The 15,129-nt window shown below is 40.8% G+C and overlaps 2 protein-coding genes across 24 annotated transcripts in view; one reads left to right on the top strand and one right to left on the bottom strand.

The window, feature by feature from the left end:
• JADE1 (jade family PHD finger 1) overlaps window positions 1–5,858 on the top strand; it is a 63,078-nt gene extending 57,220 nt beyond the window's left edge. For all 19 annotated transcript variants that reach the window (XM_038564644.1, XM_038564654.1, XM_038564646.1 and 16 more), the window contains one exon: window positions 2,009–5,858. In XM_038564644.1, the coding sequence (XP_038420572.1) occupies window positions 2,009–2,922 (914 nt within the window). In that variant the 3' untranslated portion in view covers window positions 2,923–5,858. The remainder of the gene's footprint in view (window positions 1–2,008) is intronic.
• Window positions 5,859–14,235: 8,377 nt separating this feature from the next.
• SCLT1 (sodium channel and clathrin linker 1) overlaps window positions 14,236–15,129 on the bottom strand; it is a 177,265-nt gene continuing 176,371 nt past the window's right edge. For all 5 annotated transcript variants that reach the window (XR_005373912.1, XR_005373913.1, XR_005373911.1 and 2 more), the window contains one exon: window positions 14,236–14,774. Coding sequence is in view for 2 of the 5 variants with exons in the window: in XM_038564635.1 (XP_038420563.1) it covers window positions 14,712–14,774 (63 nt within the window). In the remaining 3 variants the exon portion in view is untranslated. The remainder of the gene's footprint in view (window positions 14,775–15,129) is intronic.

Here is a 15,129-nt window from a genome sequence, read left to right as displayed (position 1 = left end):
TCATCTGATTTCACTTAGGAGTCCTTTTTCAGGGATATTGCAAGCCGCTTTTTGCATTTCATGGCTCAGGTTTTTATGCGGGTAAGAGATTGAGATTCCTAACCAGGTTAGGAAGTGTTTTGTGTGACACAGCTGTAATGAAATCCTACTGCTCTTCCAGAGAAGGTAAACAAACCCTCCCTCCCCTCTGAGATATGAGCCATACTAAGTATGTTGGGTTGAAAGCAACGTTAAGCTTTCTGCAGGATGCCCCAGGGAATGAAGTGGAAACCCTTTAGGATGCTCCCCCTGCCCCTCTTTTTCCTTTTATCCCAGTTTTAAACTTTCAGTTGTGTTCTTATTCATGTCCCAGGTGGATCTCCTGTCTTAGAAGGTAGATGGTTCCAGGTGAAGTGGAGGAGATGGCTGTGATTGACACATGTCAGTCAGGGTCTGGGGTTAAGGCTCGTGTGCGAAGCTGAGAACCGGCAGGGCCATTCTGCTGGCTGAGTGTGTCCTCAGTGGGGACAGCACTTAATGTGACGACAGAAGTCTGAGGCTTTTCAGAGACGTAGATCCCAGGTAGATGGAAATCAGTTTAGAAAATGACAATCCCTCTTACCTTTGTTTTCCCACAGTACTGAGGAGGAGACACAGAAGTGTGGCTTCGTGAAGGTTGACCCTAAGGTTTGCTTCTTGAAAAGCAAGCGTGTTCAGCTCAGCAGTGGGAGCTGCTAGCCCCGCTCTGTTGACACGCCGTGTTCGTGTCTGCAGAGCAGGGAGGCCTCGGATGGGCTCCTGCCCGGCTGAACCTGGTTTTCCCGGCGGTTTATACCTTACGGGACACAGAACAAGAGAACAACTCTTTACAGATGTCCTCGAGGCTCTTGCAGAAACATGGTCCTTGTGATAAACTCCCGTGTGTTATAAATTCACCCCGGGTTTTTCACACGGAGGGTTATGATTTATCATTAGTTGGTTGTGAGAGGAGTTTAGTGGGTCACCAGCATCAAAAGCAAGTGACATAGAATAGAAAATGTAAGAGTGCCACATCAGATGGAGGAGGCTAATATTTCATGAAGTGTGAGCTTTTAGTGGGTTACATTCTGAAATTTAGTTACTGGGATTTGTAGGAAAAATGTTTGCAAAACACCATTTTAAGTTACCCACGTGTTGGATGCCAGTTCAGTTTAATTCCGTAAATAGGCTTTGCATATAATAGGAAAGATTTTGTTTTTTGTTTTATTTTTTTTAATAGGAAAGATTTTGAAAGACCTTTGCTGTGTGTCAAGAATGAGTTTAAGCACCTTCCTTTCTTGTTTCATGTACTTACATTTGTCCTCATCATATAGCTCGTATTTACTTGGAGAAGGAAACTCTAAAGATGTATCTATCTATTCATTTGCTTATTTCAGAGTGCGTGGGTGCAGGAGAGCGCACGCAGGGTGGAGGGGCAGAGGCGGAGGGAGGAGAGAACCTCAAGCCGACTCCACGCTAGCCGAATGTGGAGTCGCACATGCGGGGCTCGATCCCAAGACCCTGACATCACAACCTGAGCAGGAAATCAAGAGTCAGATCTTTGACTGACTGAGCCAGTCAGGCGCCCCCCAGAGAGGGCAACTTGAAAGCCCCCGGCCCCGCACTGGTGGGTGGGCTCTGGGTCGCGTCGGGGAGCAGGTGCCTAACCATGTGCAGGGGTAGGGGCGCTGACTGACTGGATGGATTCTGCGTGGATTCCTCTTTGAAAGATCGCTTACGTGGTTTGAAGGGAAAGGTTTTTCTGGGGAGGTCGTTTCATGGAAACCTTTGTGAGCTTCGGCTATTTAAGAAAACGCAGCATATTCAGTCTGCAGATTGAACGCAGATTCTTAGGGCAGGTGATATTTTCGTGTGAATTCTTAGAAGCTGGGTGGTGTACGCTGTGCGGTTGGGTGGGAAGTTCGTGTTGATCGGGCCATGCTGGGGACCTAGAGTGGTGTTTTGGGTCTGCTTCTGTAATTTTTCTTTCTTTGTGGTTGTATATTTGTAGGTGTGCCTTCTTCTTCCTGGTCCTCCTCCTCCTTGGAAAACATGCTTTTGTTTAACAGTCCTTCTGTGGGCCCTGACGCCCCCAAGATCGAGGACTTGAAGTGGCATTCCGCGTTCTTCAGGAAGCAGATGGGCACTTCCTTGGTCCATTCGCTGAAAAAGCCCCATAAGCGAGATCCATTGCAGCACAGCACTGGGAGCGGAGGCAAAGCCCTGCCGAAGCAGCCAGACCTGTGTGGTAGAAGGGAGGGGACGGTGGTCCCAGAGGGCTTCTTGAGTTTTGAAAAGACCTTTGCGGAGGCCCGTCTCGTGTCAGCACAACAGAAGAATGGCGTGGTGATGCCAGATTCCGGGGACAGAAGAGACCATCGTCTTCATTGTGATCTCAGCAGGGGAGACTTCAAGGACAGACCTTGTAAACAGAGTCACAAGCCTCTGAGGCCCACGGACCCGTCCCAGCGGCACCTGGACAGCCCGAGAGCCGCCGCCGCCTCCCCTGGCACGGGGCAGTCGGCGCCCGGCTCCAGGAAGGAGATCGTGCCCAAGTGCAACGGCTCCCTCATCCGAGTGAACTATAACCAGACTGCAGTCAAAGTGCCTACGACACCTGCCAGCCCAGTGAAGAACTGGGGAGGGTTCCGGATTCCAAAGAAGGGGGAACGGCAGCAGCAGGGAGAGGCCCACGACGGGGCCTGCCACCAGCACTCAGACTACCCCTATTTGGGCTTAGGCCGAGTTCCAGCCAAGGAAAGGGCAAAAAACAAGTTGAAATCTGACCATGAGAATGACGGGTACGTCCCTGATGTCGAGATGAGTGACTCAGAGAGCGAGGCATCTGAAAAGAAGTGTATACACGCCAGCAGCACTATCAGCAGGAGGACAGACATCATCAGGAGAAGCATTTTGGCCTCTTGATGAAACTGAGGCGGTGTGGGAGCGCTGCGGGCTTGCCGTGGAGTTGCTAGACGAGAGCTCTGACGTGGGGGACGAGCGGAGACCCATCCATCACTCCTGAGCTACACACACACACATTTACTTGCAAGTCAGATTGAATTTTTTTTTCCAGAGTCATTTATAAATCATTGTTGTGAGAAGTGTGTTATCTGCAACTTGTTGAGGAAACACAAGAGTAGATTGTAACCGTCAGACACTAAGACTAGAGGCTGAATTAAACACTAAAATAAGAATGAAATAAGTCTTTGCAGAGGGCAAGGCTTGCGGAAGCCTCACGAGTTTGCACTGCCCTCTGTATTCTTCCCAAAGCACAAACTCTTGGTTACCTGAATACGCGGAATCAGATGCAGTTCTTGAGAAACCCTCACGTACCATTTAACAGCCCATAAAACTTACTTTGTAGGACTGGTAGATGTTGAAGTCATATTTATACTTTGGCCCCCGAGGCTGTTTTTGTTACATTGTAGTTACAGGCAGCAGCTCTGAAGCTTCAGTAACTCTAGGGAATTCATGTATGAATGAGATCAGCAGATGGGGAAGAGAGAATTTTCAAAAAGGTCAGTACTGGAAGATCTGAAGGGCCAGGGCGGAGCTGCTGCAGCTTGCAGATGGAGGGTACGTGGAGCAGGTCCTGCTGCCTGAAGCACCCGAGTGTGTTGTGGGTATAGGACTGGTGGAGGAGAGTAAAGCCATTAGAAAGTTCTGTCTGTGAGAAAGGGCAGTTGGTCCCATTCTTACCAGTCCTCTTGACCTTCCTCTTCCCTAACCACTGCCTTTTGGGCCAGCTTGGGAGCTCCCTGGCCTTGGGCAATACCTGGCCATCTGGCTTCCAACGATACTAATGGCTAGTCAAGTTCAAGTGATGAACTTCCAGACTCTGGTGACCTACGTCCCAGAGCCAACCACTAGTGCGTATGTTGGGGAATCTGGGCTTCCAACATGAACGGATTCCTTAAGAAAAAGGAAAAAAAATGAAAAAGAAAAAAAGAAAAAAAAAAGCAAAATAGGTTATATTTTAAAAACAGTAGAAAGGCAATAAGTTGCGATAACCTCTTACCATTGACCGAGGTGATACGGGAAAGAGACTGAAGTGGAACAGGTTTCCTGGAGTCAGAGTTCTAAGCTCCAATTCGTAACTTGGACTTTCTAATTGCAAATGGCAATAACTAGTAAGTTATCAGCAATAATGAATTTAGCATTAAATTTGACAATGTTCTGTTTTTGCACTCACTGCAGTGCTTATGTATTAAGACAGTGGATAGTGTTAAGGTCCTGTTAATTTTCTTTGGAATTCAATGTAGTTGTGAATCAAACTTAAGAGAAGGAAAGTTTAAATAGCAACGAGATTTAGAATTATGGGCACTTGGAACAAGCCCAATTTCCCCTAAATTATCCTTAGTTATTATCAGTATTCAGATTTCCCGATTCATTTATACATCTGTTTCCATGTGGCAGGGACATTCTGATACTTAACGAGTGATGATTTGAGTTCTGTAGTTCCCTTTCAAGTCTTCCAGGTGATTGTCAACAGCAAAAAAGGCTTATTGAATTCCATCTTGCTATGCAAGTTTTATCGGATGATCAAATAGTAGATCTGATGCATCCCCATTGTATGTATGACATTTTCAGACCAAGTCTTAACTTTTCGAATACATTTTAGTAGCTATTTCAGGGGAGGGGAAAGAATGACCCAGGTTTTTAGATTGACTATTTTTGAGCTATGGGGCTCATCTTGAGAGACTGCTGTCCAGATAAGCTGTTGCTACAGATCTTAGGAGTTTCTTAAAGGATCCAAGTTGTACATTGACTCATAGCATAATTTAAAAACCAGATTTTTTGCCTATGAGCAAAAACATTTTTGCTGGATACAGAAGAAAGGTGGACACTTTTTACAGTTCCCTTTTGACCCTGTACAGCAACAGCTCTGGGTGAGAGTAGAATATATAGAGGGTTAATCTGTCAAGCCATAGAAAGAAAATCTAAATTTTAGTAAGTATATGACCTCTCACCATTTTAAGAGGTAACAGATTCATTTGCACTATTTAGGAATGCTAGTTTTGTGCAAAAATAATGCCTTACCTGTTTTTTCCCCACATTTAGGTTGAAAAGCTTTCAAACGTTCCAAGTTATGCTGAACCAAAAAAACTAAACAAAAAACAAAACAAAAAAAAAATAAAAACCCACACAAAAATAAAAGGCCCACACTTTTTATTCCTGCTTTGAAATGCAAATGGTATAGAGCACGGTTTCTCTGACAGTGTAATGATAGCTTTGTAAGTTAGTTCACGTCCTGCTGGGAACTCTGTATGAGGCGGCCATACGCAGCACCCACCCACCCCACCCACCCCACCCACTTGCACTCTCTTAGTACGAGCCATTCGCTCTGCTTTTCTTTTCTTTTCTTTGAAGCTTTATCTTTCCTTGTGCATCCTGACCAAGAAATATCTTTGATTATGATCAATGTATTATGTCAAAATGTAGGCTAGTTAAACTTTTGTAAAGTTGCCTGGAATGTCATTTGTTAGGTTATAAACACAAAATCGAAATGAAGGGTTCTATGTGTTGTGTACAAATCTTAATTATTTTGAAATGGACAAACTTGTCATTACATTTGTAACCTTGTACAGAGGATTTTTCACTATGTGCCTAGCTTGGTGTCCATTCAGCTAAAATTGGAAAAAAAGGTGCATGAAGAGTTAAAAATCAGAAATTAAACAAAGTATATGTAGAGATGACTATTTTATATTACATGGCCCAATCCTGTATTTATTTCTACCCCCTTTTTGAAAGTATTTATAAAACTAGTTGAGGACAGCTGTATTTTTTTGTTGAACTATTTAGTAGAATTTGTGCCTTTTTGTCTGTATGTGAATAAATGCTGTACATTTTGCAATACATTTTTAAGTGTCTTTTGAAATCTGATTTTGCTAAGTATTTATTTATTTATTTATTTATTTTATTTTATTTATTTTTTTTATTTTGCTAAGTATTTAAAGATGTATGTGACATAGTGGTCCTGAATTGGTGTATGTTGGCCGCCTGTGGGAGAAGAGCACAGATTGGGGCTGGGCTGCTGTGGGCTCAACTCTGAACTCTGAGGGTGAGATGAGACGCTGAAAACTGGTAATGGTTTGATTACCATTAGTAATCAAAGGATCTTCCCACCTGCGGTTTTTTCCCCAAAGAGTTTTTGATCGGAGAGTAACCTGTTGCTGAAGCAACTTAGACTGCGGGTTAGAGAGCCCTGGGTTTACGGGCTGAACGGGGTAGCTTATCGGCCGTGTGACCTTTGCCAAGTCACCTACCCTGCACAAGCCTCCATTAAAGCAAGTTCATAAACTTCTCCTGAGGCCTGCACGAGGAATTTAGTAAATGGTAGCCTGTGATTAGGAACAAGGCCTTGATTTCTCCAACATGTTGACCGGTGAGCCTTCTGCAGCAAAATATGTTGTTCCTGAATGACAGGAAGACAGTGAGGTCCTTCAAAAATAATTTTTCAAAGGGTAGTTTTATTAAATGCTTTCTTTTGATCACATAATTCTGAACCCCTAGGACAAGGGCAGTCTCTGCATTCCACAAAGGACGTAGGTCCAAGATGGTAACATTAAGCATTGGCAGGACTGGGCCTAGACCCTAGTTCTAATTTCTGGTTCTGTTTCCCCAGCCTGAAGCCGTCTTTATTTAACCACTACATGCAGAAATCAGCAGAGAATGAAATGCACCTTCCTTTATATTGGGACCAGCAGAGCTGCTGTGGGTTTAGGGCCTGCGTGCTCCTGTAGATTCTGAACCACGGCAGGGTGGCGTCACTGTCCCTAATTTATAATTCTTGTAAAATCTTGGCCGTTTTTGTTTTTTTTTTTCAATGTGGATTGTTCATACATTTGGCTAAAAGCTTGTTTATTTCTCCTTGTTCCTCTTTAGTGACTGTTTACTTCCATGTTGCTTGCTCTGAGTAAGACCCCAGGGAGAAATAACTGTGGTTCTTCCTGCAAGGTCTTCAAGTTGAATAACCACAAGCGTTCCCTGGGGAAATTAAGTCCCCAGGAGCCAAAGGAAGGGCCTGTCATTGGCAGTTCTGCAGCGTGTGGTGGGAAATGTGGCACCGGGGACTCGTGTTCGTGTTTTTACCCAGATGACTTAGAAAACCGAGTCTACCTTTGAAACATTAGCCATCTGCAGCAAACTTTGCAATTAACTTCAAGGTTGAAATCTTCAGTATGATTTCCCTTTAATGCTCAGAACTGCATTAGATGAGGTGTTCTAGTCTGGGGTAGAAGAGAAGAGCTTTGACTGCCCCGGTCATTGAAGAGGAGCTTTAAAGCAAGTGTCCTCTGCTTGCTTGACTCCAGCTGCTCCCTGCTGCGGAGCGGAGGCCTTCCTGGGTGTGCCAGGCACTGCGGGCTCCACCGCCCGGCCTGCTTCCCGTCCTGCCTCGGAGAATGGCGTTCAAGCCTGAAACCTGGGGGTCCTTTGTGAGGCCCGCCGTCCTTAGATCACTACCACCATCTCGCTACCACCTACTGTGAGGTTCAAGCCTCCTCATTTCTTGCCTGGATTATTGCAGCAGCCTTTTACCTGTGTACTTAAGTCCTGCCGAAATCCCCCCGCCCCCCACCCGGTAGTGTATAACCTTCACAATGGGATCGCCTAGTGAAAACCTCCAATAAAAACAGAATCTGTCCTTCTGCTTGCCTTCGGGGGATCCTTCAGACTTCTGGAGATCATTACAAGGGCTTATCAAATGGCAGACACTGGTCTGTGCTTTTTACATATTAATTCGTGTACCCCTCACAATGTGAGGTAGGCACCACTATCTAATTTAGAGACGGGGAAAAAAAAAATAATAATTTAGAGACGGGGAAACGGAGGCACAGAAATGAAGTTGCTCCAAGTCCGTTGGTGGTAGAGCTGGGCGTTCACCCCAGCCAGGCTGCGACTGAGCTCCCTGGGCTTTACTGCCTCCGAGTAGAAAGTTCACATCAAGCAGCCCGTGTGTTCTCAAGTACACGGAGGATTATACATGTGAACTTTAGTTCAATGAATTTCTATAGAATAAAGCTAATAATCTTGGCTTAAAACATGATGTTCATGCACCGGATGAATGACTGGACATAACCTAATGGATAATGAGCAACACACTCAGCTGTGGTCAGTCCCTGCCTTCTAGGGAGAATGGAATTAGTTTCATTTCATATATATTTATGTAACACACACATGTTTACAGATAAAATATGTGCATACAGGATCAAAGAAAAACACTGCCATCAAAAACATAGTTCTCCCTATGTCCTGACACACTGTTTGGAAGGTTAAAGAGAATTAGGTAAAATTAGTTTCTTGATGATAAGTCTGGAATTAAGACTACTGTCGTTAGACTTTGATGCTATACAAAACCTTCAATCTGTTTTTTTGTGATATAAAGTACAAGAAGTCTGGTCAGTTTTTAGAAATAAGTTGTCTCTTCTCGGTCTTTTGGTTAAGATCAAGTGTAGAATAAGTCAAGTAATGCCAAATTAAATAGCAAAGATAAAAAACGTGTCATTCCTAATGTATGCCTAGTGTATCCTGATAGTCTCACTACTACTTAGGCTTACATATGACTGTTTGAAATAGTGCATTTATAATTATGGGTTAATTATGGTTATTTCACCCACTAATCTGGCTGATGAAATTCTAATTTCAGGATTATTACCGGTGTGATACAATTTTTTTATGAAGCAAATCGTTTTCTGTGGTGTTTTCCTCCCTTATGTAGAGGCCTCAAAGGGCGCGTTCCCTCTTTCTTGCTAATTATGGCTCTGCTCCAGCTTTACTGTTTGAATTGTTTGAGTTTCTCTTTTTCATAGTAAATCCCTGTGATCTTTGCCTCAACTAGTCCTAAGTACTTAAAGTGAGTAAATATACTTTTCAAACATCATGCTCTAAAATCCCATGCTTGTTTTGACATAAAAAGTCATACAATATTTTATCAACCACTTTATTATAATGCTTAGCGATTTAACATGTTTATGACTTTTTGGTAGATAGGACACTTTTTTTAGGTGAAATTGTTATCACTCAATCAAGAACTCTGGAAACCTTCAAATTTCTTAGGAAAAGCATCTTCCTATCTAGGGGGATTTGGTAATTTTTTCAAACCTTGAAAAGAAATGTGCTATAACGTAAAAGGTAACTTTAGTGGAAAATTGAGATCTAAGCAAAGGAAGTCAGAATACCCTCTTGTAAAGGTTTTCAGATTTCTTTAGTGGGTGGTAACAATTTCACCAAAAAAAGGATATTTACCAGAAAATCATAAATATGTTAGATTGTTTTTAATAAGTATAAAGTGGCTGATAGCGTGACTGATTCCCTGTGTCGAAACAAGCATGGTATTTGAAACCTGGGGTTTCAAAGGCATTTTCTCACTTGGAGTACTTAGGAGTAGTTGAGGCAGGTGGCTTAACTTTTATAATCCCTTCTATCTCTGGAAAGGCAAGGGTAAAACTGAACCAGTGGATTTGTTGCATTATGAGAGGTAATAAATGCAAAATGCCAAGCACGTATCTTACATGTGATAGGTGCTCAATAAATAGATATTAGTCCCACAGAGCGGCATGATTACTGTAGATCTGGGGAAAGATTCCCCAATGCATTCTTTTGGTTATTTGTAGAAATGTGCACTTTTCTCATACTCTTTTATCCCCTATAGTTTATACGAAAAGGAGATGCTAGTCTCATATTTTTCATCTTCAAAATCTTAGTGCTAACAGATTTTCTACGCATCATATTTTGCTGATTTTATTCTTTGAAAATACGATGAAAACAATGAAAATTTCCATGCCATATTAAAAGCTTCAAGGCTTTTAAATATTTATTTTATTTTATTTTTTAAAGATTTATGAGAGAGAGAGAGAGAGAGAGAATGAATCAGGCTCTATGCAGGGAGCCTGATGTGGGACTCGGTCCCGGGACCCCAGGATCACATCCCGGGCTGAAGGCTGGCACTAAACCGCTGAGCCACCTGGGTCCCTAAGTCTTTGAAATAAAATTTTTAAAAAAGTGATTACTAGGCTACTACATGGATTTACTGAAAAGAAATATATCTGGGGACACCCAGATGGCTTAGTCGGTTGAGTGGCCAACTCATGATTTCAGCTCAGGTCATGATCTGAGGGTCCTGGGATCAAGGCTCAAGTGGGGCTCTGGGCTCAGCAGGGAATCTCCTTCTTTCCCTTCCCTTCTCAATCAATCAATCCTTAAAAAAAAAAAAATCTGACTACATTTTCTTCTTGGGCAGGATTACTAGATTAGGTCTGGGAAGTATGCCAGTTGTGACATAAAGGAACTTTCTCTGGGCAGAAAGTGTGATGGTGAAGCAGCAGCAAATGGGCTAGATTAGAAACAGGCCGAAAGACCAGGCCCCATGGATCCTGATTAATTATCCATTAGGGGAGCTGGTGGTTGGTGTGATCTAAGAGATCAACTGCATTCACATCTGTCTAGTTCTCATCTTTTTCATGATTATCATGAAAATATGGATGGTACGTTTACCAAATCTGTAGATGGCATTGCTATAAATAAGAAGTTGTCAATCGTGCAAGAAACCCAGCATGAAAACAAAATAAAACAGACACAGTCCCTGTGCTTATAAGTAACAAACTGGATGACAGATTTGGAGTTCAAAGGACTTCAGCACATTGCAATAACATAATAAAATGTAAAAGAGATGAATGACCAGTCTGGCTTCTTGGGCAAAGATCTGGCTTAGCAACAAAACCTTTGGAAAAGATTTTAGTCAACAATATGCTCAATATCTCCAACAGTGAAATTCAAATTCCAAAAAAGTGAACTAAGCTGCATTGATGGAAGTACACATTCTACAATAGTTTTTCTCATTCTAAATACTAATGAGAAATTACATGTACATTTCCATGAGTCACTAACTAGAGTAACTCTCAAAGCAGGTCTCCCTAAGAGACTATGTCAGTCTGTTCTTGGGGGTGGGAAAAGGGGAAGGGTACGTAGTTTGAACCATACCTATGCCCTGGAGATTCTAATACATTGTCTTCCCCCTACTTAGATAATCACCCTCTCCTCATCTCTCATGATCTAGAACAAGGGAATAATTTTTTTTTTACTACCTATTCTGAATATAACTTTTGGTTCTGGCCATAAGACTGATGCATCCCAAGTATACTTGGTGTAAAGTAGGTGCTCAATAAATATTTATTGAATGAATAAAGAAAGATATATGAAAATTGGAGCGCTTTCAGAGACCAGTGCCTAGTTGGCAAGGGGACTCAAAACCAAGTCCTCTGAGGAGATGGAGATGTCTATTAAGTGCAGGGAGAACATGATTATTATTTTCTAAAGGCTGAAGACCTGCCACGTGTATGATGGCTTAAACTTACTCTATTGCACAAGGTAGAACTAAGGCAGGAAGACACATTTCAATTCGATGTAAGGAAGAACCTTCTAATGGTCAAAACTGTTGGAAAGTGGCCTGGGTCATCTCAAGGGAGAGTACCCCCACCCCTTCCACACCAGTGAATTTCAACAGGGGTGCACAATAACAGCAGTAATTTGTTTTCTAAAAACAAAGTAGTGAACTTTAAGAATGCATATTTAGAAAGAAATAAACTAGAGAAGATTCAAAGTTAGCTCCATAATGTTATGATCACATGGTTACATTCCAGTATACTTTTGAGTGGAAGAAACAAGAGTGGTATTAGAGCTAGTATATGGGGGAGTCTATGGGAATGTGGGGCACATGTGCCTGTTTTGTGGTGAATCCTCAGGCTCTAAGAACGTCTTCCTTAGAGTAGATTGTTTCATTCCTTGGTAGCTGGGTGACTGCCAGTGTTACAAAAAGTTAAGGATGCCTTCCCACCCATCCTATGAGTTTCGTTATTTAAGTATATACATATTTATTTCATTTCTATATAAATAAGACCATTAATACTGCCCAAAAGTCACACAAGTTTGAAGGGCTGGTAAGGGACAGATTTCATACATAACACTAGGGTACTGCAGTGTGTGTCTCCTCTGAGCGCCTATCTCTATGTATATATATATTTCTAAATAAACTAAAAAAACTATTTTTGATTAAAATGTTTGTAAAAAAAAAAAAAGCCCATTACAGATTTGCTATTTTGGAAAAATTGATAAAATACATTATGGTTAAAGAACAGAATTTATACCAAAATGTTTAAAGTATTTTTTCATTCTTCCTTGATTTGTCTGAGAGTTGGCTTGGCAGACTGTGCAGTTATGAAATATTCATATTTGCTGAATAAACGAATGACTGAATTGTTGCTAATGTTCTCCCATATTTGGGGTAGTTATAGTGATCACACCAGAGGAGAAATTAGAAGATTGTTGGCTGCCCCAATTTGCATATTTGTATACAAAGGGAAGAAGAGGTAATCATATCTCTTTTCTTCCTCAGGGAGACACAAATAAAGAAACATGAATAAATAAAATGAACTAGCTGTGTTGTCCTCAATTTCAGATTTATATCATTTCTTTTCTCTCTTTCCTATTCATTTCCTGTCTCCTAAAATACAGTTCACAGAAAAATGATACTGTTTCTGTAAATGAAGGCAAGACTGACCAATATGAGAAGTCAAAAACGCCACTGTTTTTACATTTAGTAATCATTAGCTAACAAACTTCTCTCAAAGAAAAATAACCATGCATGTTCAGTTCTGTTGGTAAACATAGCTTATGTCTGTTCAAATTCAGCAGAGGTAAGAAGGGCCTATTACCTGCCTGTTAGGAGCCTATCCTTTACTGGGACGAATATCTGAGTATTCAAAGGGATCCAACCGGAGAGAGGGTTATCAACATTCAAATGTAAAGAGGAGATCCTGTGGCCAAAGTCTGGAGAAAGTGCTTATGCTAAAGGATTTACCTTGAAGAAATGAGTCTGGGAAGTTAGATTTAATTCCTGAAAAAGGACAATCATCATACTCACATTCCATTTGCCTACAATGTTAGTTTCTGAAGTGTTTCTTCTTACAGTCTCATTTTTTTTGGTACGATATAATTCTAACATCTCTCTAATTAAAAGTTTTTAAAAATAAATTTTATATTCTATAAACATGAATATGAATATAACTCATTACATGGAAATTAGTCTGTGAATGACATGGGAAGAAATTTACATTAGAGAATCAAATGAAAAATTCTTAGGAAATGAAAGTAAGCTAAGTGCCTAATTATCATTTAACTATCATACTTGTATTATTTCATCCCATCACTGCTTTTGACACTAGCAACCATTTATCCCCTCCAACTCATAAGAACCCCTTCCTCCTTTAGTTTTTTTCATATTGGATTCTTTTGGCTACAACCTTCTCATTGCTCCTGTTCAGTCTCCTTCAATGACTCGTCTTCCAGAACTCATTCAACAAATGAAGACATTTTCTAAGGTCCTGTCCTTAAAAATTCTTTTTCAGTTTTTCATTCCCTCTGTGTGCCAGAAGCTATGTTGAATGCTAAGAATATAATGAAGGGGAGCAGACATAAGTCTTGTTCTCAAGGAGTTTGCTGACTGTTGGAGAGGAGACAACACTGAAAATTCAAAAAGAGTTAATTACAAATTTTCTCAAGTGCTATGAATAAAAAATACAGCACACTTTATGAGAAATACAGGGGCCCTAACCTAGTCTGGAGGCTGGAAGGCTCTCTTGAAGCCAGGATGTTTGAGTAGTGGTGATCTGAGGAATGTGAGATGGCAAGGTATGCACAGAGATCCTGTTGGGGAGGAAGGACAAAGTAGTGACGGAAGTGGAAGAAGGCCACCATCAGAGCTTCAGCACAAAAACTGGAGGGGAAGAGGCAGTCAGCCGCATCACATAGCCTCAAGGCAAGCTCTCATACTCCATGGCTTCCATTCTCAGACCCATGTCAAAGACTCCCTTTCTAACTCAGCTTGTTAGCACCAGTCCCAAGCTTCTTATTGCTGGTTTTCCAATAGTTTCCTAACTTGTTAACCAGATGCAAACTTATCTACACTAATTACTTGAAAGCAGGATATACCAAGTTCCAACTAGGAGCAGAGAATACCTAACTCCGTGGATTTGTGAAAATCAACTAGACTGTAATAGTTCAATGCCCATGCATTCTCAGAATTTAAGACTCCACCTGATTAGTACTGCTTTGAGTAATAGAGCAAAACAAAAATAAAACTTTCCAAATTCTTAAAAGTCAATATTTGATAAATAATGGAAATCACATAAATTAAAAATGAATCACTACGATTATACATTAAAATACATGACAGCATCATTTTAGAAAGTGCATAATTTATTACATTTATGAGTTTATAATAAAATGGATACTTGGGAACTTAAAAAAATGGGTTAGGAGTAACAATTAGATGTGAAATTCTTAAATCATGGAACCTGAAATATTAGAATTCTAGCATTGTCTTAAAATCTCTTTCTTATGATTAGTAGTTTGAAAATTATGCTCTTCTAAGGGAAAAAAGGGGGAATTGAAAAATAGACACGTTGATGAAGGCAATGAATTCTTCTCAGCTGGCTTTATTCTCCACTGAAGCTCAATATAGTGTTATATTTTCTTTACATACAGGAAGCTGCCACTGTTCTGTTTTCCAATAACCCTCAAAACAGAATGGAAAACACTTATGCAAAATGACACAAGCCTTAACCATTCTTTCTGCAGGTTTTTACCATTTCAATACACTTCTAGTCCAACAGCTTTCCCAAGTCTAAAGTTCTGTGAGTGAACTATGAATATTTTTAAATATTTTCCAGATTCATCATGGAGGCTGCTTTTCTTCTCTGCACTGTAATCACACTGAGCTGCAATTAAAATAGACAATCAGTAAGTAGTTACTTTTTCTATGGAAAATCTTACACTAATACAAAGTATAACTGATCACAACTTAACAATTATTGAAAATAATCTTACTGAAGGGTGTCCTCTAAGAGGTTATGTCTGTTTTACTCCTGAGACTTTAAAATACCTGTATTACACTAGAGATATGCATGTCGTATACGATTTCCATAGCTCAGAGAGATATACGATATTTAGAATCCAAAACATATTTCAAAGATGGATGAAAAACATCTAGATAAAAACTAGAAAAGTGAGTAAAATACAAACTGTGAGCCAGTGCAACACAAAGTTGTTAATAATAACCAATCACAGTAAGAA

Source organism: Canis lupus, chromosome 19 (genome assembly GCF_011100685.1).
Source record: "Canis lupus familiaris isolate Mischka breed German Shepherd chromosome 19, alternate assembly UU_Cfam_GSD_1.0, whole genome shotgun sequence".
In the NCBI taxonomy this organism is placed as follows: Eukaryota; Metazoa; Chordata; class Mammalia; order Carnivora; family Canidae; genus Canis; species Canis lupus.
This window is presented reverse-complemented; position numbering and strand designations above follow the sequence as displayed.